The 25602-nt window shown below is 40.4% G+C and overlaps 1 protein-coding gene across 10 annotated transcripts in view; it reads right to left on the minus strand.

Annotated features, from left to right (window-relative positions):
• The window catches only part of PLCB4 (phospholipase C beta 4), a 408833-nt gene that overhangs the window by 16032 nt on the left and 367199 nt on the right, over positions 1–25602 (minus strand). For all 10 annotated transcript variants that reach the window (XM_037990701.2, XM_037990697.2, XM_037990700.2 and 7 more), the window contains 5 exons: positions 20849–20898; positions 20637–20702; positions 11004–11119; positions 6971–7046; positions 4652–4827 (listed from right to left, as the gene is read on the minus strand). In XM_037990701.2, coding sequence (XP_037846629.1) covers positions 4652–4827; positions 6971–7046; positions 11004–11119; positions 20637–20702; positions 20849–20898 — 484 coding nt within the window. The remainder of the gene's footprint in view (positions 1–4651; positions 4828–6970; positions 7047–11003; positions 11120–20636; positions 20703–20848; positions 20899–25602) is intronic.

Consider the following 25602-nt stretch of genomic DNA (forward strand, 5'->3'; position numbering starts at 1 on the left):
TTGATTTTTTTGAAGGGTTTTTTGTGTCTCTATCTCTTTCAGTTCTGCTCTTAGTTATTTCTTGCCTTCTGCTAGCTTTGGAATTTGTTTGCTCTTGCTTCTCTAGTTCTTTTAATCATGATGTTAGGGTGTCAACTTTAGATCTTTCCTGCTTTCTTTTGTGGGCATTTAGTGTTATAAATTTCCCTCTACACACTGCTTTAAATGTGTCCCAGAGATTCTGGTACGTTGTGTCTTTGTTCTCATTGGTTTCAAAGAACATCTTTATTTCTGCCTTAATTTTGTTATTTACCAAGTAGTCATACAGGAGCAGGTTGTTCTGTTTCCACGTAGTTGTGCAGTTTTGAGTGAGTTACTTAATCCTGAGTTCTAATTTGATTGCACTGTAGTCTGAGAGACAGTTTGTTGTGATTTCTCTTCCTTTACATTTGCTGAGGAGTGCTTTACTTCCAATTATGTCATCAATTTTAGAATAAGTGTGATGTGGTGCTGAGAAGAATGTATACTCTGTTGATTTGGGGTGGAGAGTTCTATAGATGTCTATTAGGTCTGCTTTGTGCAGAGTTGAGTTCAAGTACCGGATATCCTTGTTAACCTTCTGTCTCATTGATCTGTCTAATATTGACAGTGGGGGTTTTAAAATCTCCCATTATTATTGTGTGGGAGTCTAAGTCTCTTTGTAGGTCTCTAAGGACTTGCTTTATGAATCTGCATGTGCCAGTATTGGGTGCATATATATTTAGGATAGTTAGCTCTTCTTGTTGAATTGATCCCTTTACCATTATGTAATGGCCTTCTTTGTCTCTTTTGATATTTGTTGGTTTAAAGTCTGTTTTATCAGAGACTAGGATTGCAACCACTGCTTTTTTGTTTGTTTGTTTGTTTGGCTTTCCATTTGCTTGGTAGATATTCCTCCATCCCTTTATTTTGAGCCTATGTGTGTCTCTGCATGTGAGATGGGTTTCCTGAATACAGTACACTGATGGGTCTTGACTCTTTATCCAATTTGCCAGTCTGTGTCTTTTAATTGGAGCATTTAGCCCACTTACATTTAAGGTTTTGTTATATGTGAATTTGATCCTGTCATTATGATGTTAGCTGGTTATTTTGCCCATTAATTGATGCAGTTTCTTCATAGCATCAATGGTCTTTAGAATTTGGCATGGTTTTGCAGTGGCTGGTACAGGTTGTTTCTTTCCATGTTTAATGCTTCATTCAGGAGCTCTTGTAAGGCAGTCCTGGTGGTGACAAAATATCTCAGCATTTGCTTGCCTGTAAATGATTTTATTTCTCCTTCACTTATGAAGCTTAGTTTGGCTGGATATGAAATTCTGGGTTGAAAATTCTTTTCTTTAAGAATGTTGAATATTGGCCCCCACTCTCTTCTGACTTGTAGGGTTTCTGCCGAGAGGTCTGCTGTTAGTCTGCAGGGCTTCCCTTTGTGGGTAATCCGACCTTTCTCTCTGGCTGCCCTTAACATTTTTTCCTTCATTTCAACCTTGGTGAATCTGACAATTATGTGTCTTGGGGTTTCTCTTCTTGAGAAGTATCTTTGTGGCCTCCATCTTTCCTGAATTTGAATGTTGGCCTCTCTTGCTAGGTTGGGGAAGTTCTCCTGGATGACATCCTGAAGAGTGTTTTCCAACTTGGTTCCATTCTCCCCATCACTTTCAGGTACACCAATCAAACACAGAGTGTTTTCACATAGTCCCATATTTCTTGGAGGCTTTGTTTGTTTCTTTTTACTATTTATTCTCTAATCTTGTCTTCTCATTTTATTTCATTAAGTTGATCTTCAATCACCGATGCCCTTTCTTCCACTTGATTGAATAGGCTATTGAAGCTTGTGTATGTGTCATGAAGCTCTTGTGCCATTTTTTCAGATCCATCAGGTCATTCAAGGTCTTCTCTATACTGTTTATTCTAGTTAGCCATTCGTCTAACCTTTTTTCAAGGTTTTAGCTTCCTTGCAATGGGTTCAAACATGCTCCTTTAGCTCAGAGAAGTTTGCTGTTACTGACCCCTCTGAAGCCTACTTCTGTCAACTCGTCAAAGTCATTCTCCTTCTAGCTTTGTTCCATTGCTGGTGAGGAGCTGTGATCCTTTGGAGGAGAAGAGGTGTTCTGGTTTTTAGAATTTTCAGCTTTTCTGCTCTGGTTTCTCCCTATCTTTGTGGTTTTATTTACCTTTGGTCTTTGATGTTGGTGACCTACAGATGGGGTTTTGGTGTAGATGACCTTTTTGTTGATGATGATGCTATTCCTTTCTGTTTGTTAGTTTTCCTTCTACTAGTCAGGTCCCTCAGCTGCAGGTCTGTTGGAGTTTGCTGGAGGTCCACTCTAGACCCTGTTTGCCTGGATATCACCAGTGGAGGCTGCAGAAGAGCAAATATTGCTGCCTGATCCTTCCTGTGGAAGTTTTGTCCCAGAGGGGCACCCACCTATATGAGGTGTCTGTTGGCCCCTACTGGGTGATGTTTCCCAGTTAGGCTACACAGGAGTCAGGGACCCACTTGAGGAGGCAGTCTGTCTGCTCTCAGAACTCAAACATTGTGCTGGAAGAACCACTGCTCTCTTCAGAGCTGTCAGACAGGGATGTTTAAGTCTGCAGAAGTTGTCTGCAGCCTTTTGTTCAGCTATGCCCTGACCACAGAGGTGGAGTCTATAGAGGCAGTAGGCATTGCAGAGCTGTGGTGAGCTCCACCCAGTTCAAGCTTCCTGGCCACTTTATTTACCTACTCAAGCCTCGGCAATGGCGGACGCCCCTCCCCCGGCCAGGTTGCTGTCTCACAGTTCGATCTCAGACTGCTGCGCTAGCAGTGAGCCTGGCTACGTGGACGTGGGACCTGCCAAGCCAGGCACAGGAGAGAATTGCCTTGTCTGCCGATTGCTAAGACCTTGGGAAAAATCACAGTATTTGGGCGGAAGTGTCCTGTTTTTCCAGGTATGGTCTGTCATGGCTTCCCTTGGCTAGGATAGGGAAGTGCCCTGACCCCTTGTGCTTCCCAGATGAGGTGATGTCCCACCCTGCTTCGGCTAACCCTCCTTGGGCTGCATCCACTGTCCAACCAGTCCCAGTGAGATGAACCAGGTATCTCAGTTGGAAATGCAGAAATCACCTATCTTCTGCATCGATCATGCTGGGAGCTGCAGACCAGAGCTGTTCCTATTCGGCCATCTTGGCAGGAAGCCCATGGATTTATTTTTTAAAGTATTTTAGTAACTAGGTCATGATCTCTTCAAATGACTTCCTAAGCAATTCAAGAATTAGTATATTTTGTTTTTTCCTTTCAGATAATGCCTACTGTTGTGAGCTAATGTTTTTTTCTTTATTCAACAATGTAAAAGAAGATTAGACAAGTGCCGTGCTGTATTCCATGAAGTATCTTTGAATAAAGGTAGGCACTAAAATTTGGCATTGTAGCAATCATCAAAGGCAGAATGATGAACACACCTTTCTGCATAGTAAATCAAGAGCATTTCTAAGGAAAAAAGAAAAGACCACTTCTAATCCTATAGGAGTAAATAGAATGCTTTAAAATGCATGGGGGTACAGCACATTATCCCACAGAAAATGGAGCATGCGAGACCTCATTTAGTTGCCTCAAATGAGAATTGGAAACCACGGCAAAAACACTTTGTTCTTGTGGCAGTATCTGTCACTCCAAAGTAACACTGGGAATTTGGGCATGCAGCCAGATAATTTATGCAATTGGCATTAAAAACACTTTTTGTTTGATTTATTTGTATAATGCTTCTATTTTCTACTCCTGTTGTGTCTCAATAGACCCTAACTGTGGCATACGGTAGGCACTAAGTGAGAACCAAGCAAGCTGCAACTGAACTATGATAAAGATGTAACAAACACCAACCTTCTTCTGCTCAGGGATAAGTCCAGCTCATGGCTTGCAGTATTTCAAATGCAATATTCACTTTGCTGAAGTGGGCACAGGCCAAAATAAACTGATACTTTGCTGTTTCTTAATCAGGTCTATCTTTCCAAAATTCACAGAAGTCCTAACACTGTAAGGAAGGGAAAAGGAGGCTCTCTCCACAGGTAGCCATTAAATGATCAGAACCTGGTCACTCTAGGAAATCAACTGATTGATCTTTATCTCTCCGTGTGTCTTTTCTTCCTAAGAGACTCCAGATCATTCTCCAAAGGCCAGTTCCAGCCCTACCATTTTGAAAAGTCTCCGTGACCACTCTGAAAAGGTAGAGCTCCTCTGAGCTGGATGCCCTTAGTGCCCATGATATTTAAAAATATGTGTCATATGCTACTTTGTTATCTGATTTAACTTTTCACATGGGTGTAGTATCCTGCAAACACCTGTAAGCCCTGTGATGGCAGGGACCATTTCTTTTTTCTTTTTTTAAAATAGAGATGTCTCGAACTTCTGGGCTCAAGTAATCCTCCTGCCTTGGCCTCCCATAGCACTGGGATTACAGGTGTGAGCCACTGCACCTGGCCCATGGGGGCCATTTCTTATAGCTCATCTTGCTCATAATCAGCCATATGATGAGATACACGAAAGAGCTACATGTTGTATGTCAAATTGATTTCACTTATTACCTTGGTTCTCTTATATACACAAAATCAGCTTTTGTTTTTAAAGATTAGATGTTTACTCTGGAGATGGCAATTCCCCCACCTGTCATGGGACAGTTTCAGCTGCTGGGTTTGCTGCTCGTGGGCACTGATGAGTAGCTTTTTCAGCAGCTCACACTGCTGGCTGAGGTGCAGGTCTCGGATTTCTTGCTCCTCAGCACTGTGGGTATTGATCATTTCTGACCATTCCTTTGTGTGCTGTGCTACAATCTCTTTGACCTGTTTGGAAAAAAGGGGACAGTGCCATTGTAATCCTCATAGGTCAGGTATGAACCCAGAAGCACAACATTATTCAGATGTTTCAGATTCCTCCCACCAATTTACTTGTTGAATCATGAGTCACCTATAACCACCAAAAAATAATACGTATTAATCAATGGGAAGCAGGAAGTTATTGCTTATTAAAATAAGTCAATTCCTTTGGCTCTGAATAGTTAATTGTGAACCCTTATTTCACTGCCTCACACACTTTGTTTTGTTTTTTGTTTATTTGTTTGTTTTGTTTTGTTTAGACAGAGTCTGCCTCTGTTGCCCAGGCTAGAGTGCAGTGGCATGATCTCGGCTCACTGTAACCTCCACCTCCTGGGTTCAAGCGATTCTTCTGCCTCAGCTTCCCAAGTAGCTGGGATTACAGGCGCGTGCCACCACGCCCAACTAATTTTTGTATTTTTAGTAGAGACAGGGTCTCACCATGTTGGCCAGGCTGGTCTTGAACTCCCAATCTCAGGTGATCCACCCGCCTTGGCCTCCCAAAGTGCTGGGATTACAGGCGTGAGCCACCACACTCAGCCACCACTCTGGTTTGTGCAGGCCTTGGGCTCCTTTACCAATTCCATCAGGATTATCTTTATCACCTTATGTTTTTCCAGCTTCACTTTCCGGGTTTTCAGAAGATTTCACATGTTTGAATAGAGAGCTGTGTGTTCTTTTATTTCTGGATCATGACTTACTGTGTCACCCTGATAGACACTAGGGTAGAAAGTCTTCCCCACTCAATATCCAAGCTCTTTGCAATGGGGTTTTGCAGTGCCTCTTGTCAAGAGCTGGAGTCTATTTCTCCAGCTCCTTGAATCTGGGTGACCTGTGACTTGCTTTAGCCAATGAGATAGTTGCAAATGTGATGCAAGCAGAGGCTGGAAAGTACTTGCCCTTCTGCTATGCTTGGATCCCTGTGGCTACCCTGTGACTGAGCCTGTGCTAGCCTGCTGGAGGTTGATAGGTCATGTGGGAAAACAACCAACAGCCAGCCAACTACCAGATACATAAGTAAGGCCATACGCCCCCCACTGACTGTAGATACACAAGTGCCTCCAGCCAAAATGAGCAGAAGTATGGCCCAAATTTCTGACCCACTGAATTGTGACCTAATAAACTGTAGTAGTTGTTTTAATGTGCTGTTCTTTGACACAGTTCATTATACAGCAAAAGCAAACTGATACTGTTGCCAAGGCTTCTCTTATTGATGCCAAGCATCTAAGAATCACGACAGTTTGCATGACTACTAATTCCTAAACATTACAGTTAAGAAGAGATAGGTGCTGAATAACTCTTAAAGACACGTAGCTTACTGCCTCTATAGAGTTCATGCCCTACAAAATATACAGCCACCAAGGAGAACATCTTGAACAGCTTGGCTGCTCCATGCATGCAGCAGGGCCACTGGGCCAGATGACACAGCTGCATATAGATAAATGAGGCTGGCTGGTTCGACCACAGCTATTTTTGGGAGCTTTCTTTAACAGTTGTTGTTGGGGTTTTTTTTCCTTTTCATTTAAAAACTATTATTCCTGGAAGAATTGTTTTTGTTCTTAACTGGGACTTAACAATTAGTTCTCCAAATGCCCACAAACTTGATTAAAGTCTCTCAAGCTCCTACTTCCTCCTGTCTTTAAGAAAATGTGAGTAATTAGGCTTCTCTTTTAGAATATCACCTCTTAATTTTTTCTCATCCCAAATTTCCATGTAAAGTTAGGATGGAGTAAGTAGCAACTACCAATTTGGGCGGTTTTCTGTCCTATGTTTAATGTTATTTCTATAGGGAAGTATATTCTGTATTTTATATAATGTTTCCTTTTAGTATCTTCATTTATTGTTTTACTTGATGCCTCTGAGGCAGGCAACATAAATATTGTTAGTATAGTTCAACAGACAAGACAAAAGAAGATGTTCCATGAAATGGCTCTTAAAGCCAGTGAGGCTGAGGCAAATATGAACCCTGGGCTCCCCTGACATCTCAGATCAGCTGCAGGCTACTAGACCAGCTCTGGGCTACTATTATTTCTGATTTATAATAGGTACTCCTTCTAAAAAATTACAAAGTGTCTTCTGCAAGTTACTGCTACAAAAATGGGCATTGTCTTACCTTAGATTTGTGATCTGATGTCAGCGTCTGAATTTTAATTTCTGTTTCTTTTTTCATTTCGAGACAATTACTTCCCCTGAAAATGGAAAGTTGAAAATGCATGCCAGAAATTAGATATTTTCCCATTCCCATGGGTCTTTGCTACAAAGCTTTCTGCTGAAGATAATATATTCATCAAATAGGAGATGTCATGGCTCATTGGGCAACACTGGTTTTTCTAGTAATAGATTCACACCTTACAAAATATTATCTGTTTCATGATTACTCCATTCAACCACTACACAAAGAGGCACTTCAAACCTAACAATTACTTCATTGTTAAGGGGCTGTTGTCAGTTTCCATTTTGGTTCCTGTTTTTCTTCAAGCTATTTTTCACTTATTCAATAAAATATTCTTTGGGATGAAAACTGGAAAATAGGTCCTCAGCCTTGAAGTGAATTTTTCATTCTTTCATTTGGTTATAAAGCCAGATTTTTGTCTTTTAAACATGCCAGTGAAGGAGAAAATAGCAATCCTTGGCACCATAGGGCAATTTTTGCTTCTTATTCTATTGTGAGTAGGAAATATATGCTAGGCGAGTACCCAGCAACTATTACTGCTTATTTCAGTGATTATATCTTCCTTTTGGAATATCCACGTTGCTGCTGAAACAAGAACGGGTCCTGAGCTTCGTCTTTAGCATGTATACTCTAGGTTATTATAGCTCAAGTCAGAATGCTTCATTATAATTCTGAATTCCTCTAAGAGAATCATTACTCTAAAAATGCAAGGTCTCGCATCAAATCTAGCACTTCTCAATGGCTGGCACTGAGCAAGTTTCTTCCTTCTTCTGTTATTCGGTGAGTTTGCAGCACTGCCGAAACATTCCCATGACTTAATTCTAGACCAATCTTTCACAGTAAATGCAAAGAGAGATTTTATTCAACAGTCTCATCTGTGGGCATAAGGGTATGCACTTGTAATATTTATTTAAAAATCACGATTTTATTTTCCCCTTTCTAGTCCATCAACCTTCTTTATATTTCGGCTATGCAAAATAATTTCCATAATTTAGAATTTTCCCAACTTTAGCTTGTCTTTCCTTGTCCCCCCATTCATCTTTTTGCCATCACCTTAAAGATCCTTGAGTGGAAAGCATATGAGAGGTAGTCATTAGCCAAAGCTGGAAGCACTTGAATAAAGCTTCCCTTTCCCAGGTCAATCGTTCCTTTCAGCTGAGTAGGTAAGAGTAACGGAAAACCCTTCATTTGTTTCAAAAATAGATACTGCATGAGAAAGCTCCAAGGACTGTCACAGTTTCCCCTTTCACTAACTTTTTAGCAACTCAGTTGCAGTTAAAAGTCCAGGAAGGCTGGGTGCAGTGGCTCACGCTTGTAATCCCAGCACTTTGGGAGACCAAGGTAGGTCGATCACTTGAGGTCAGGAGTTCGAGACCAGCCTGGCCAACATGGTGAAACCCCGTTTCTAACAAAAATACAAAAAATTAGCTGGCCGTGGTGGCATGTGCCTGTAGTCTCAGCTACTCAAGAAGCTGAGGCAGGACAACTGCTTGAACCTGGGACGTGGAGGTTGCATTGAGCCAAGATTGTGCTACAGCACTTCAGCCTGGGCGACATAGCAAGACCAAGTCCAGGCAATCTTGATACCACGGTCAATATTAATGATGAGAAACTCTCCTCAGATATGGCTTCCAGAAGAAAGTATCTGATGTCTCATTGTCTGATTTTGAAGTACCTTTTAATGTATTGCTAAGATTCTGCTGTTTAGAGTACTTGGAAATGCTCTGTGTGGAGAGCCTGGTAGGAGTGCTGCATTTGACAGCACAGGCTCAGGAAGAAATCTACGGGTTAGACTTTCCTAGTCTCACCTACATTTAGGATAAAACAGGGCTTTATTTGTTGAGAGACCTCCAAGAGGACTCAATAGCCTGTTTTGGGGGTTAAGTGTCACACCAGGAACATTTCTATTAACCATCAAGTTTATAATAAATTACATTTTGATCCCACATTATCTTTGAGAGTAAAAACAATCATGAGGTAAAGATATATTTTATCAGTTTTTTTTTTTTATTTCTAAAGGTAGCACTCATGATTGATTGAATCCAAAAATTGTAATACTATTTTTAGCAAAGAAATTTACTCTATGGTGCTTGGGTCTGAAATCTCCTTAATAAAGATTTTTGGTTTGGTTAAGCCAAAACTGTGTTTCTAAATACACCGATCCACAAAAATGCGTGAAACATTTTTTGAAAAGGTATCTTGTAAATACAAATAACCTTATTCTTGGAGAGTACTATAAAGTTGTCAACAATTTGTTCCTTGGTATTAGAGTCTATGTCACCATCACTTTCAATATTATAGCCTAAAATGTCATTAAATATGAAAAATTAATTTACAAAAAAGAAATAGGCCAAAGCTGATGTGGTTACAATCTAGAAGAATCACAGCTCCTCAAAACTTACTGCAATCACTACCAATATTGCCACATGAGCTCTGAAGTGGGTGACTCACTCACTTAAAATACAGATCAAAAAGTTTTCTAAGCAACAGGCACATTTCTGCCTCAATGATACACAGTGAAACCTGGGGGGAAAACAAAAGGCAGATGATACATAATAACAGATGCTCAATAATCAGTGCCTGATTTGTATTTTTCTGAAAAATACAACTTTAATAAAAATGAAGGTACCTCTCAAATAGTGAGGCCTGAGTCCAGGGCAGGCATTTTAGTTACCCACCATTTACTCCTCAAGCAAATTACATTGGTTTCATGTCATGAACTTAGATCTTGGGATCTGAAATTTCAGCAACATGAACCAATGTCCAAGAAAATTATAACCACCATAATCTGTTCTGTTTTCAGACCTTAATTTTCTGGGTATATCTTGAGTGACTGTTAAAACAAAAAATAGAAAACAAAAACCAAACACCAAAAAACCCAAGTACGAAAAAGAAATCTCATTCTCCTTTTCTCTCGTGCCAAAGGTTGTGGAAAACTAGACAACATCAGCAGGGATTGAAGGAAAGAGATAAAAAACAGAGAGAACCCATGGAGAAGGTCAAAAGGAGGAAAAATAATTTCTCAGATAAATAGAATGTATGCATGGTCTCACGGAATTTTCCCCAAAGTATTTATAAAGGGAAAAAAGTAACCTGAGAGTGCAGAAACCTGTAAGATACCACCTTAACCACATCATCCAGGTTAACATCATCAATAATGCGACATATCAGTGTCACCCCCCCACCCCCCCAATATCATGGACTGAGAAGGAAGCAGCATCGCTTCCGTGGTGCGCTTGCCACAAATGCATAACCTCACTCTCATCATGAAAAATATCAGACAAATCCAAAAGGAGAGACATTCTACAAAACAACTGACCAGCACTCTTCAAAAGTGAAAGTCACAAAAGACAGGGAGAGATTGAGGAATTATCATCTACTGAGATGACAACTAAATGCTACGTGCAATTTTGGAGGCGACCCCAGAGTGGAAAACAAGCACTTGGGGAAAAACTGGCAAAATGTGAAAAATCACTGTGGCTTGGTTAATGGTATTGCACCACTGTTAGTTTCCTGGTTTGATAACTGTACTATGATTATGTGAGATGTTAACATTTAGGGAAAATGAATTAAGGGTATAAGGGAACTCTCTGTACTATTTTGGCAACTTTTCTGTAAATTTAAAATTAGTTCAAAATTAAAAAGGACAATCAATTCTCAGAGTAAAGAGGTATTTTTTTCAATTATTTGAGGCTAAGCTTTCTTTCTCATATTAGAACTAATTATGATGAATTAAAAGATTTCAGAATCTCTGCTGAGAACCTTCCCCAAACCAGAAGCTACATCCACTCATTGACCTGTTATGATGTTAGAGCTTTAAAATGAATGAGTTTCTTACTTTCCACGGAGAATTTTTAATGATGAAAATCAAGTCAACACTAAGTTCTTCCTTGACCTAAACAGGAGCAAAACTGTGGGAAAAGACAAAATATAAACATAGAGAAAGTCTTCAGAAGGAAATAAACAGCATTACCCCTTCTTCTTCATTGCCTTCTCTAGGATTTTCTCATGAGTCGACTTCTCTTTGTCATACTGTGCCACAATTTTGTCAACTTGCGTGCAGTGTAACTTCTGCATGGTACTGTGCTCCTGAACAAGAAGGATTTGCAGTTACGAACTGGACTCTTAGCATGGCTCACACCACATAGGGCTGGCATAACTTTCCAGCTTCCCTAGAGTCTTCATTTAGAAAGTCAAGGAGTAACCAAATCTGAGAACAGTGCAGATTCCAGATCTCCCATTCAACACCAGTTTTTTTGTCCAAGGGCATTCCCAACATGGGAGTCTCTAGCCTCAGTCTAGTGAACACGCCCAATTCAAACGCACCCCTGCTCAGCAGTGGGTAGTGCCAATCATCTCAAAGTCCTTTCTTCTACACATACACATCTCTGTAGTATTTCCACCCATTCATCTCTGCTCTGTTCTGCTGTTTGAGGCATGTAATTAGCCTACTGCCCCTTCCACCCATTAGTCCTCAAACATGCAAGTTCAGCCACCATATTTCTTCTCTTGCATATGCTAAATGTAACTATTCATCATGTGACATGGTTTCTAAACATCTGCGCATTTTAGAGCTCTTGAATGCCATCATTATATAACGAGAGTCATCACTGTGTTTGTCACCAGAAGCCGAATTTGAATCTACATCACTTAATATTTTCACTGACTTACTTATCTAGATGCAGTTTATGAGGATGAAGTGTTCAGGAGCTATGGTCTTCAGTTTTACAGATATTTAAAATAGTTTCCCATCTGCTTCACATAATCATTGAAATTGGGGCTGCAATGCTTTGGAAAGTAGGTATTTCAATATAAACATTATTTCTTCCTGGACAATGAAAAAGGCATTTGGCTACAGCCAATGACTTATATGAAATCAGATTTCTTTAGCTGCTCAGCCTCCCAAGCACAGAGGAAATCAGTACGATCAGAAAGTTCCAACTCTAAATGATACTTGATGTTATAGCCTAATCTTGCTCTTGAGAACGAGAGAAATGGGATGCTATTCATGACTGGAATGGGTGTACCTGTTGTTCTGGTTATATAACCCCTCTCACAGTCATATTTCCTTTCACTTATTGAAAAAAATGAGTGACTTAATTTAAAAGCAAATTTATTTTCTTTCTAAGGTAGGCTTGACTTTATGCAAATCTAATTCATGAACTTCTTTTAAAGGTTTCATAACATATAAATGGGGAAGGAATTTTTAAGCCTTTACCAAGACTTCCTTAATTTCCCAGCTGTTAAGTGAATTAACACAGGACTTGATCTACAATTTATTTATATACAAATTCTTTAGAAATGCATTCATGTACAAGGCCTCAGCATTCTTGTCTTTAGGAGAAGGAGTGGAGAAGGGTGATGCTGGATAGGAAGATTCCCAACATAGGAACTAACAGTGGGGACAAAGGCTAGGTGGACTTGCTGTGATCTGGGCTTACGGTAACAATGTCTTGCTTAATTTGTTATTGGAATGCCCCATAAATCTAGCCATATTACCAATGTGTGTGCAGCTTTGTCCAATAAACACATTTCAGCCAGAGCTTCTGCAATGTGGCACTGGGTTAAGGACATGCGTTCTTCAGTCCTGGGGTGAGTCACTTACCTTTCCAGAGTATGCTCATCTTTATAATTGGGATAGTGACACTTACTTCATACGATTGTTAGGATTAAAAGTAAATCTAATGTAAATCACATTTTAAATGTGTGTTACAGCTTATTCCAAACACAGTGACATACAAACCTATCTATACTATTCAATACCCATGATAACATACAGAGAGTGACTTGAGATAGGGATATCAATCAGACTAATGAAATCAATAAATCTTTCCTCCACACTTGATCTACTGCCCCAGGAATAGAGGAACATGTTGATGTATCCCTGAATGTATTTAACTACTCTTGTAATACCTTGGTACCTACTAAAATGCCCTCCTCCTAGCCTTCTTTCTAAGATTTAGAAGTCATTATGGTTGACTAACACATGTGTTAATTTTTCCTGGGCAAAAAAACAACTAAATAAATAAGGGGCTTTCTGCAAGTCTCAAAATATATCAGAAGTGCCACAGTCCTATACTATCTTGTAAATATCATTGAAAGGAGGGTGAAGACTATTTCTTTAAATATTTTAGTGCAGAACAGGACAAGTGGAGACTTTGAGGCTTGGAAATAAATTGACACAGATCTTATCCTAAGAAAATATGTTGGTGAACTTTATTAATCCAATTAGATATGAGGAATGGGACTGTTTGTATCACAAAGTTGTTTATGATGGATTCAACTCTATGTAATATGCCCTACAAGGGCAGGGCAGGTCTTTTCTCTTTAACAGTACATGGCACAAAGCTTGGTACAAAGTAGATGCTCAGTAAGTATTTATTGCATGAGTAAAAAGTCAGCATGGGAAAAATAGCAAGAGGACTTAGACTGTGGTCCCAGCTCAGCCAAAAATTAACCAACTGCCCTTGTGTAATACATACAAATCTTCCCAGGCCTCAATGTCTTTATTAGAAAACTAAGTTAGGGCTGGACGCACTAGCCCATGCCTATAATCCCAGCACTTTGGGAGGCTGAGGCGGGTAGATCACCTGAGGTCAGGAGTTCAAGACTAGCCTGGCCAACGTGGCGAAAAGCCATCTCTACTAAAAATACAAAAATTAGCTGGGCATGGTGGTACACACCTGTAATCCCAGCTACTCTGGAGGCTGAGGGATGAGAAACACTTGAACCCGGGAGGCAGAGGTTGCAGTGAGCCGAGATCATGCCATTGCATTTCAGCCTGGGCGACAGAGCAAGACTCCATCTCAAAAAAAAAAAAAAAAACAAAAAAGAAAAGAAAAGAAAACTGAGTTAGGTACCTTTGCCTAACCTAATTCATGAGTTGCTTATGAGGTGCAAGGTTACCCAACGTATGCAGAAATAATTTGAAAAACTGAAAGCATATTGAATGAAAGTGATTACAATTAATGTCAGTAACAGGAAAGCTGGTTCTGAAAAATTTTCTCTGTTTCTCTTTTTACTCAAAACTCCATCCCTGTGTGGTAGGCAGTGATTGCTGAAGTGTTCCGGGATAACTTGATTCCCAGACGCTACTTCTCCTTTCAGAAAGAAATGGGGATCCTAATTACTGATTTCCATGTGACTCCGGTCAAGTCTCAGCTTCTTGTGCTATAAAATGAAGAAGGTATGAAATGATCTCTAAGTCCATCTTAGCTTAAAAAAAAAAAGTCCATTATTGATTTTATTCTTTTGGTCCTTAGTTAAATCATGAAAAACTATGGAAGAGACATACATTTCTCATTCATTCAAGCCAAGAGTACCAAAATCAAATGTGTTGACTTAAAGTCAATCTTAACTGGGACATTTTGGGGAAAAAACACGTACAGCATTTAGAAGAATTTGTGTACGTTTCTTATCCAAGTTAAGAGTAAATTCAGCTTCTTCTGGGAAAAACTGCCGCTGCAATTCATTCTTGTGACGGATGTAACTATGGGCGTGAATGATCGCACCACACGGGGTGCTGAAACATTGGAGCAAATCATGTTTGCTCAGCATGTAACTCTGAGATTACCAATAGGTGGACTCTGCGGGCAACCGCTGCGTCTCTGCCCCTTTCCACTGCAAAACCAAGTTCTAGGTCTGGTTCTGAGGTCTGACCATGAATTAAAATGGATGAGTTTAACAACAGTGTTGGTGCTGTCATCTCAATTGCTTGCATAGCAAAGAGAAAATTTTCCATCAGTAGCTTTACTAAAAATGCCAGAGTTTAGTAGGCTTCTCAGGCATTTTATTTGACTCATTTAATGTTGATGCTGCAAACTGGTGGCCTAAGGACCGTATCCAGCCTGCAGATGTAGTTTTTAGTTTTGGGTTTTTTTTTTTTTTTGCCTATGCGGTTTCAAAAAGAGGTTGAATTAGAGGCTGATAATAAAAGACCAGGAAATTCAGATAAGCTTTCTGATTTTCTGATTCTCCTCTAAGAGAACACGACTGGCCCATCTACTCTCCAGGCACCAATGGTGGTAGCTCAGTCTGACTTGGCCTGTGGATAGAGATGAGTGCTCCCAGCTTTTGTGGAGTCAACACCTGGACAACTTCCCTCAGCTACTTCCTGCTTGGTCCCCATAGGCATTTGAATTGTAATTCCACTTCTAACATGTTATGGAGATATGTATCCAACTTTGGGTTTTACATTTTTGGCTCTAAGAAATTGACCTCATTGGACAATTGAAAAGCATGCCTGTCTCTTAATGAAAGTAACTGCAGCTCTGGATCCCAATGAGTCATGTGCTGGGGGAGGATTATTATTAATTAATTATCCTTTTTCCGTGTCTCATATAATAGACACTTGAAAAACCATTACCCTAGTTTCCATTTCGAATTGAAGTGGTTCTAGAAAGTAAGAGACAAGTCTAATTTCCAGTACACTCAGAGGGTCAAAGGCAGTTGACCATTGCCATTTTCCAAACATAGGCATTTTAATGAGCATTGTTATATCCATTTGGGGCGCAAATGGTCATTACCCCCATCTTTTCTTCTCAATATCCTAACAGCAAATCACACACCTAATTGCAAATGGCAGAAACTCACATTCACATCACTGTTCCTTTTCTAACTGGTAGCTAACCTGCAAGTTTGGAAATAAGCTGGCCTTGGGACCATACATTTATTTCTTAAACTGCTGAGATTTAGTTCATAGATTCTCTGCTTCCCTTTAAGTCTAAAAATTAGAATTATTTATCTAGGCCAATCTTTTGGCTTCCCTGGGCCACACTGGAAAAAGAATTGTCTTGGGCCACATGTAAAACACTGACACTAACGATAGCCAATGAGCTAAAACAAAAAACAAAAAACAACAAAAAAAACCCCACAGGTCTATGCATAAATATTACAATGTTTTAAGAAAGTTTACAAATTTGTGTTGGGCTGCATTCAAAGCCACCCTAAGCTGCATGTGGCCTGGCCTGGGGGCTGCAGGTTGGACAAGCTTGATCTAGGCTAATATGTAAGAGCTGAGATCTCCCTACAGTCGCTGGATATAGACTAAATACTAATCCCTGTTCTTAGCTACCAAGTGCTGTTTGGACCAGGGGCACAGTAGTAGGGAGAGTGCAGCCCAGGCCATATTTCTTCTTCAGCAGGTCATTTTATGACATAAGATTTTGGGGTGGTAAGCCTTAGCTCCATGTTGGGTGGCTGAAAACTGTTATAAAAGAGCTGAAGATGTCCTTTCACAGAAAGGATGGGGGAATTAATTCTCACTATTATGTGGCAAGAGGATAAAACCTCTGTTTCTTTAGGGAGGCTTGATAAATGTCTTTGCAGGCAATTAGTGGGGTTTCTACTAAGGGGTCAAGAGAAAGTAAAAAGTGCTACATAATGTTCCTAAAAAAACAGTCCTCAAAATTTAGCATGCAGAGGAGAGGAGTTTATTTAAAATGTATTTCCTATACTCTTTTCTGAGGGATGATAGCTAAGTGTCAGGTAGGCACTAGAATACATATTTTTGTAAAGCCTCCAGCTCTTTGCCCAATGACCTCATGTTGAAAAACCAGTCCTGAAGGAACCCAAGACATCTGTGCCCTGATAGGTTCATGATTGCTCTTAAAAACCTGTTACTGAGACCATAAAGAAAAAGATGTGTGAAGAGAAGAAAAATTAGTGTGGGAAACATCAGAGGCAGCTGAGTGTAGTGGTTACAAGTCTGAGTTCTCAAGTCAGGCTGAATTTGGTTCAAATTCTGACTCCACCACTTAAAAACTAGGTGATTTAATGAAGTTGTGTTTTTTTAAGTATTGATAAGCTAATCTGTTGCATGGCTGGCAGACTATAAAAATGGCCACAGTTATTTCCCTTTCTGTATCCAATTCCACTTCTGATGTAACTTTGAGACCTGTCAAAAGGTAGATTCCTCATAAGGCCAGACTTAGGACCTACTTTGGCCAAAAAATGAGGTGGAAGTGATGGTGTCTCAGTTCTGAGCTGGGACCACAAGAAACCATGCGTGATCTGCTTGGTCTCTCGGGACCCCAGTCATGTGAACAAGCCTGGACTAGCCTGCTGGAAGACAGGAGACCACATAAAGCAGAGAGGAAGTGGTTTAGTAGAGGATGTCCTAAATCAGCCAGTCTCCCATCTGCCAACCAAACTGGTAGTAACAGCAGATTCATGAGTGAATCTAGCTGAGACCAGAAGAACCATCCAGCTAAACCCAGCTCCAACTGCTGATGCACAAAATTGTGAGCCAAATAAATGGTCATTATTTTAAGTCACTACAGTTTAGGGTGGTTTGTTATCCTGCAAAAGCTAACCGATACAAAACTCATACACTCATATAATTAGAGTACTCCTTTATATAACTGTTATGAGAATACCTAAGAATATGCGCTTAAGCATCAATATATATAAGCTAGTATTGCCACTTTAAAAGTGTTGACTGACAGAAAAATCAGTGTTAGGATAAACACGTCATATGGAGATCAGGCATGAAGTATGTCCAATGGTAATAGATTCACCACATTGCGCCCCTCTCTTTAACCAGCTTTTCAGTTTTCAGTTTTAAAGACATGTTTTTCTTTTGTTTGCTTTTTTGTTTTGTTTTGTTTTTCTTTGTTTTGTTTTTGAGACAGAGTCTTCCTCTTGTCACCCAGGCTGGAGTGCAGTGGTACAATCTCGGCTCACTGCAACCTCCGCCTCCTGGGTTCAAGTGATTCTCCTGCCTCAGCCTCCCGAGTAACTGGGATTACAGGCACCCGCCACCATGCCTGGCTAATTTTTGTATTTTTAGTAGAGACAGGGTTTTGCCATGTTGGCCAGGCTGGTCTTTAACTCCTGACCTCGGGTGAGATCTGCTTGCCTTGGCCTCCCAAAGTGCTGGGATTACAGGCATGAGCCACCATGTCTGGCCTAAAGACATGTTAACAGAGCTGGCATCAGTATATATTAGGCAAGTAAATATCCATTACATTCTTCATCTTAGAAGTTAGCTTGGGCAGGGCCTGATGGCTCCAGGGAGTTAACAGACAACTCCGATGTAGGTTAAGTTCTAAAAACTGAGGAGCATCCTTTCTTAGTCACAGTCCTGATAATCAGCAATGTATCAACACTGTCCAAAGTTGATAGTGTTTTTCCATAAAGTCCCATGTGATGTCACTGCATTTGACCCAGAGAGGGAACTTGTCCACTTAGTGAAGCATCCCATATCCTACACAGGAGAATGGTGCAAAAGTATGGATTCTGGACTCTTGATTTTGGTTCAAATATCAGCTCTGCTGCTTTCTAACTCTGGGACATCAGATAACTTCACTAATTCCTAATTCCCTCACATGTAAATAGAGACTCACATAGAATTTACCTTATAAGGTAGAGAGTGTTAAATGAGACAATGCATGTAAAGTGCTGAGTATAGCATCTGAAAATTATTGAGCATGCAGGAATTCTAGTTGCTATTATTACCACCCATCACAGCATATTTTCTGGCCATGCCTCAAGAAAATATTAAATGAAGCCAAAATCTCTATGTTTCCAACTAGCCCAAAGGCCACTGAGGTGTCTGCTCAATAAAAGAGATCCAATTTAAATGCAAGAAAAATCTGTTAGATAGTGCTGCAGCATACGGGCACCCACTCTATTCCTAATAATTGAAGTCATTTAAGGTGCTTTCTTTCTTATTTCTCATTCTTACTCTTTTTCTGTTGGCTTTCCATAGTTCAGCCTGTTGTCAATAACCAACAACACTGAAGAAATCCCTAGTTTAAATTGTTCTGTCTCCAATAACCCCATCGAGCAATGTAAGGAATTTCACTGAATGGAATTATTTATGAAACTTAGAAACAAACAGTCTTTGAAGTGAAGTGACTGTATCAGCAAATCCATTGAGCCAGCAGTTCAATAATACAGGGAACATTACTAGGATAAGAGTAGGCTCAACTTCTCAAAGGAGCACAAACTCTTAAAGAAATGACAGGTTTCCAGACAAAGTTCTTGGCATCTCAATATGTGGAATGATTAAAAGGTACATTACTCAAGCCAAGTTCTGAAAGGCATGCCTTGGTTTGAGGCTTGGATCAGAGAATAAAGAAGTAGGACTGCAAGATTAGTTTAAAAGAACTCAGAAGTTCTTTCAAATTAATAAATTATAAATTAAGTTTCTCTTGCTCTCATTGCCCTGAATAGAAGAGGACAGACATTATTCTACCAGCAGCAGCTGGTTACTATACGTCTTTAGGAAGGAAAGAGGTACTACCTTTTCCTTCTTTCTTTCTTTATTTATTTATTTATTTTTTATTTATTTTTTATTTTTTATTATTATACTTTGAGTTCTAGGGTACATGTGCATAACGTGCAGGTTTGTTACATATGTATACTTGTGCCATGTTGCTGTGCTGCAGCCATCAACTCGTCAGCACCCATCAACTCGTCATTTACATCAGGTATAACTCCCAGTGCAATCCCTCCCCCCTCCCCCCTCCCCACGATAGGCCCCAGTGTGTGATGTTCCCCTTCCCAAGTCCAAGTGATCTCATTGTTCAGTTCCCACCTACGAGTGAGAACATGCGGTGTTTGGTTTTCTGTTCTTGTGATAGTTTGCTAAGAATGATGGTTTCCAGCTGCATCCATGTCCCTACAAAGGACACAAACTCATCCTTTTTGATGGCTTTATCTGTAAGGGAGTCTGGAAGTGATGATGTTTGAGTGGTGTGAAGTTTTTCAACCCACAGGATAATTCCTGGGGCCAACTCCTGCTGTTGTCTTATAATTTGCAACTAGCTCTTATAATTTTTCATAATCATTGTCAATAAAGACCACTTCTTATGGGTAAAAAGCAAGAATAAATCTATTTCAGAAGTAGGCTGGCAACTGGGCATGGTTCACATAAGGGAGAAAAAGTGACAAGTGTTCTCTCTCTAGGTGCTATGAGTGGGAGGTTGAGAGATTGCCAGCATCTCCCTCCATGCACCACTGTGTATGGCAAACTATGTGACAGTGACCTGGCAATTTAGGTAACTAGTGCCTAGAATTGTGAGCTGCTCTTCAATATTTTATATAGTCATGTTATTCGTGAACTAATTTTTTTTTTTTTTTTAAGATGGAGTCTCACTCTGTCACCTGCGCTAGAGTGCAATGGCGCGATCTCAGCTCACTGCAATGTCTGTCTTCCGGGTTAAAGCAATTATCCTGCCTCAGCCTCCTGAGTAGCTGGGATTACAGGGGCATGCCACCATGCCCAGCTAATTTTTGTATTTTTAGTAGAGACAGGATTTTACCATGTTGGTCAGGCTGGTCTCGAACTCCTGACTTCGTGATCCACTCGCATTGGCCTCCCAAAGTGCTGGGATTACAGGCATGAGCCACTGTGCCTGGCCTAGTGAAACAATTTTTAAATGGAAGAAGCTTTGCTATGCATTTGAAAGAATTGTTAGAAATGCAGACTACAAACCAGTGACAAGCACTCCCAAACAGATTCTATTTTTTAATTTCATTGTTGACCAGTTAGAATGAGTTATTGCTGTTAAATGGTCTGGTATCAGCTTCAAAGTAGTGTTTTTGGCTACAAATGATTCATCCATACATAACACAAAATAGCAGCTTTAAAACACTGTACCTTTGCATGTTTCTTCTTTAAAGAATTTAGCTCTTTCTGCTGTTTCTTTAAATGCTTCAAGTAAGCCTTTGGGAGAAAAATAGAATCAAAAATAGTTTTTTGTTTTTTTTTTTTGTAATCACAATGATTACACTTGGTGAGAAACAAAAATATATCTGTGTCACCAATATGTGTAATACAAGAGTGCTTGCAAAATAGTCAAGCAATTTTACCTTCATCTGCTTTAAATCTTCTATCCTTACTTGAGGGATAAGTTCAATACCTAAACAACAACAAAAAAGTTAAGTCACTATGTATACTAAAAACTAGAGAGAATAACTGATAATATAGAATTGACATATTGAAATCTCATCGAAAGACTTTGAAGCAGCTTTACATGTGATGAATATAAACATCTTAAGTTCCTATTACAAAGCAATTAACTGGACAATTGAAATGTTGCACCTCTTAACTGAGGTCAGGTTTCCTACAAGCAGAGCCTAAGAAGGGCATTCATGTGCATGTGATTGATTGAGGGCAGACTCTCAGGAGAAACCCTTAAGGGAATGAAGGAAGTGGAGCGGGGCAGAGGAAGAAGGTAGGGTGTGTTTCTAGTTGAAATACAGCCTCAGTCTGATCCTACAGGGAGCTCTTCAGTACAAATGGCACCCAAGAGTCGTTCCACCTTGGCGAAAAGAGGCTGGGCTTTTGTAACCCTGGATCAATCAGCTGAGAGCTACAGAGGTTTCACAAAACCTTTCAGGCAAGGGAACTCTCATGGTCCCAGGGCAATTCTCTGGAGAAGGGCAGTGAAATGCCCAATCAGCCAAAATTCATAGGAGCTGGGAGATGGGATAGTGAACCCATAAAGGGAAGCTGATCAGGCACCAAAGCATCTATTATCCTTACTCTTACCTTTGTATTTCAAGGCATATCATACCAGTCAACTAATTCCCAACTCTATTCTCAATTCAGTCATCATGACAGAATAAAACTTTTTTTCTGGCTTCTCCCTTTTACCAAATTCAGTCTTAGCATTTAAGCAATGTGCTATTGAGCATAGCAATGCTTTAAACATACAGGAACTAATAAAATCAAGCCAGTGTATAACAGGAGGCTACCAGGAGGAGCTAGGGTAATACACTAAGTCATCCTACCATCTGAGTGATGCTAACCCAGGTGTTGTCATAGCAACAACATTTGTAGCCAGATCCTCAAACAGTTTCTGTTTGACTGCAGATTTTCATCTTAGGCAAACAAAATGAATGTGCACTCTGTGCTATAATTGATTTCCATTAGAATCCCAAAGGCTAGGTATGATATATTTAAGAGAGATAGGCATCAAGTCCCAGGCTCTTGTTTTTCCCTTTTATTCATTTTAAGATGTGCACATTCAATGACAGGGTGGTCAGGCCGCAGAAGGAAAGTTTTGGCTGAGGGAAATCAGCCTTGTGATCTGTAACATTTCATGATCAGGGTGTGAAGGGTCCATGGGGGCTCTCTACTGATCTCCTAAGTCGGCTTTCACAAGCTGTCTCCCCAGTGACTGAGGCAGAGTAAGGCAAGAGAGTGACTCCTGGCACACAAAGAGCTCCCTGTCTTTAGGCCTCAGCTCGCTTGTCTGTAAAAATGAACATACAGGATTTGGGTAGTATGCAAGGTTCTCCAGAGATCTAGCAGATTCTAAGAGTTTGACCCAGTCTGATGAAACTTACTCTCTCTCTCTCAATTTTTATTTTTTTTTTGTTCTTTTTTCAGCTAAGTCTTTGTTAAAAGAAACCTACAAAAACATAAACTTCCCTCAATTACCTGGTTTTGTGTTTTGGGGGAAAGACACAATTTGTAAAAATTTTGGTTCCCATAAGTGATTTAGTTAGAAAAAAACCCCACACTCTACAGAAGAGGACAGTTCCATCTGCGTGCCAAGAACAGGCTTCCTCATAGAGTTTTGCATGATAATGGGAATGTTCCATGCATGGGTCTGCCCAACTGACAGCCTCTAGCTCCCTGTGGCTCTTGAGAACCTGAAATGTGGCTAGTGTGAACGAGGAACTCAAGGTCTAACTTTTAAGTTAATTGTTAAAGAAATTCAAATAGCCCCATGTGGTTAGTGGTAGCCCCATGTGGTTAGTGGCTACTATATAGGACCCTGCAGGTCTACAGGCTTCCCTGGTATGAAAGTAGGTTAGGCAGCACATTTGGGGCTCCAAAGGTTTTGGCTAATTGAAGTTTCACCACATAAAATTTTTGTTCATATCAGCATAGTTCCTTAACAATAACTTGTTTTCTCTTAATCGCTAATCTGGAAATTAGGAGCTGGGTTTTCTTAATCCTTTGTTCTTAAAATCAGAAGCAAAAATAAAGTCCTGTTGGTGCAGTCGTTGCTGTTTGGCTGAATGTCTAAGAAAAACAGTTTGGAATTTCACACCTCCCACCTTCATAGATGTCTGTAGCAAACGCTGTCTGCTCCAGCCACACACCCTCTCTACATCAACTCTTCTAGTTCACTTCCAATTGCCAGCGTCTGAATGTCAAGAATTTATCCCTTCCACTGGAACCCTCAAGAAAAGGCTGACAGGAGTCAGGGTATACATTCCCCAGCTCCCTCTTCCCTCTAAGAGGAGACCTCTGAGAAATACGTCCAATACCAGCCCCCAGAGTTTCTCCAGGACATTAAGTTCCAGGTGCCTCCTGGCAACTGGCTTTAAAACAGTCTAATTACTGACTGCCTTCCCTCCCTGGTGTCACTTCTTCACACCTCTATCCGCGTCCACTGCACGCCAGAATAAACTACTTGCACTGGAAGCCTTCTCTCAGGGTCTGCTTTGGGGTGACTCAAATTAAGACAGTTTTCTGGAAAGAAATGGAAGCTTGCTTTCTCAAATGACATCTCTTCTCCCAAAGGCTTTACTCCCCACCCCACCCCAATCCATGGAGAGGCGTAGTAAAAACACCTACAAACTTCTCTCTTGTACTTCCATGCCATTCTCCTAAAAGCTATCATACAAAAGAACAGACCTCTCACTTACACCAGGCTCTGCTGAGCCTAGGTACCTCCACGTGTGTCCTTCTAGGTCACACACTGCCCTGCCCCATGAACTTCAGTATCTGACTTGTGGTTTTCCTATGCAGGAACTCCCAGACATCCAACACAGTGATTCAATATGCATGAGAAGAATATGCTGGGTGACTTTCCTTTCTATTTCCATGATGCCTTCCATTCTAGAAATCTTCATCTCTACTTTACCTCACCTCCCACTGACAGTTGTAAATGGGATGTTAACACTGCTTGAAACTGCCCCTCCTCCAAGACACGTACTTAGAGGTACCTCTTTCTGACTGCAATCTCTATCCTGCCAACTTCACTCACTCCCTTACACCTACCAAGCAAGCTTTTTACTTTCATCTTGTTTCTGGTTCCCTTTAACCTTTTCCTTTCCTAGCAAAGTCTCTCTCCTCTAGTATCTACCCCCCGGAACATTAACCTATAAATTATGATCAGGGTGGCAGACTGAGTGCAAAAATGGCCAAAAAATTTCCACCCCTCCCTGTTTCCACACCTACTTACATGTGACTTTGGAACTCCTCCCATCAAGATGTGGAATCTGTTTCCCCAACTCTTGAATCTGGGCTGGGCCATGTGACTTGCTTGGGATGATGGAATGTAGTGGAAAGGATGTCATGCCAGTTCTAAAGGATGTCATGCCAGTTCTAAGTCATCAAGGAACCTGACATACAGATGGTCCCCAACTTACAGTGGTTCAACTTTGCAATGATGCAAAAGTGATATGCATTCAGTAGAAAGCATATGTTGAATTGTGAATTTTGATCTTTTCCTAAGCTAGAGATATGCACTGGGGCTGCAGCAAGCCTCAGCTCTCAGACAGCTGTATACTCTTACAGTGTACTGCACTTAATAAGTTACATGAAATATTTAACACTTTATTATAAAATAGGCCTTGTGTTAGATGATTTTGCCCAACTGTAGACTAATGTAGGTGCTCTAAGCACATTTTAAATAGGCTAGACTAAGCTAAGTTATGATGTTCAGTAGCTTAGGTATTAAACACATTTTTGACTTAACGATATGTTCAGCTTATGAGGATGTAACTCTGTCATAAGTCAAGGAGCATCTGTACTTTCACCTCCATTTTAGAACATTACAACTGCCATGTGAACAAGCCCAGGCTAAACTGATGAAAGATGAGAGTTCACAAGGAAGACAGCCCACCTGTCCCAGCCAATGACACCTTAGCTGAACCCCAAACATTTGAATAAGCATAGCTAAGATTAGCTGAGTCACTGATACTAATCCACCCGTTACCAGAAAAGCCACCCATACAACCTCATGAGCTATAATACATGCTTACTTTATTTAAATTTCTGACTTTTGCAGTTGCTTGTTACACAGCAATAGCCCACTGTTACAATGTCATAACTTAATGCTCTTCAATCTTCTGGTCCCAGACCATACACATTATGATAATTTCAGGCTTGCAGTTCCCTAAGTTGTACTTTGTCCATAGTTGTTGCTGAGTTTCTGGGCACTGCTGAAGAAGTAATGAGATCAAGCTACATCAACTTAATACACACCACCAACCCTCACCAGGGTCCTGTTTGCTATGTGGCAGACCTCCTCCTTATTTCTTGTGGATCGTTCTATTCCAGTCAGTGGCAACTCCAAAGCTTTTCTATACTGTTGTTTTTCAGTTCTACCTCTACCTTTCTCAGCAGAAAGCAGCCACCTAACCAACTTCTTAGATCAGATAGAATCTATCTATGTTATACTACAAAAATGACCACTATTTATTTCCTCTCTAATCAAGAGGTAGAGTCTACTTCTTTACCCCTTGAATATTGGTTCACTTTGTGACCTGCTATGGCCAATGATATACCAGCAGAGGCTGGAAAAGGGCTGCTCTTTAAACTCAGGGAGTACCATATGAATAAGCCTGCTCAGGCTTCAGGATGATGTGAAACAACTTGC

This window comes from Chlorocebus sabaeus, chromosome 2 (assembly GCF_047675955.1).
Source record: "Chlorocebus sabaeus isolate Y175 chromosome 2, mChlSab1.0.hap1, whole genome shotgun sequence".
Lineage (NCBI taxonomy): Eukaryota > Metazoa > Chordata > Mammalia > Primates > Cercopithecidae > Chlorocebus > Chlorocebus sabaeus.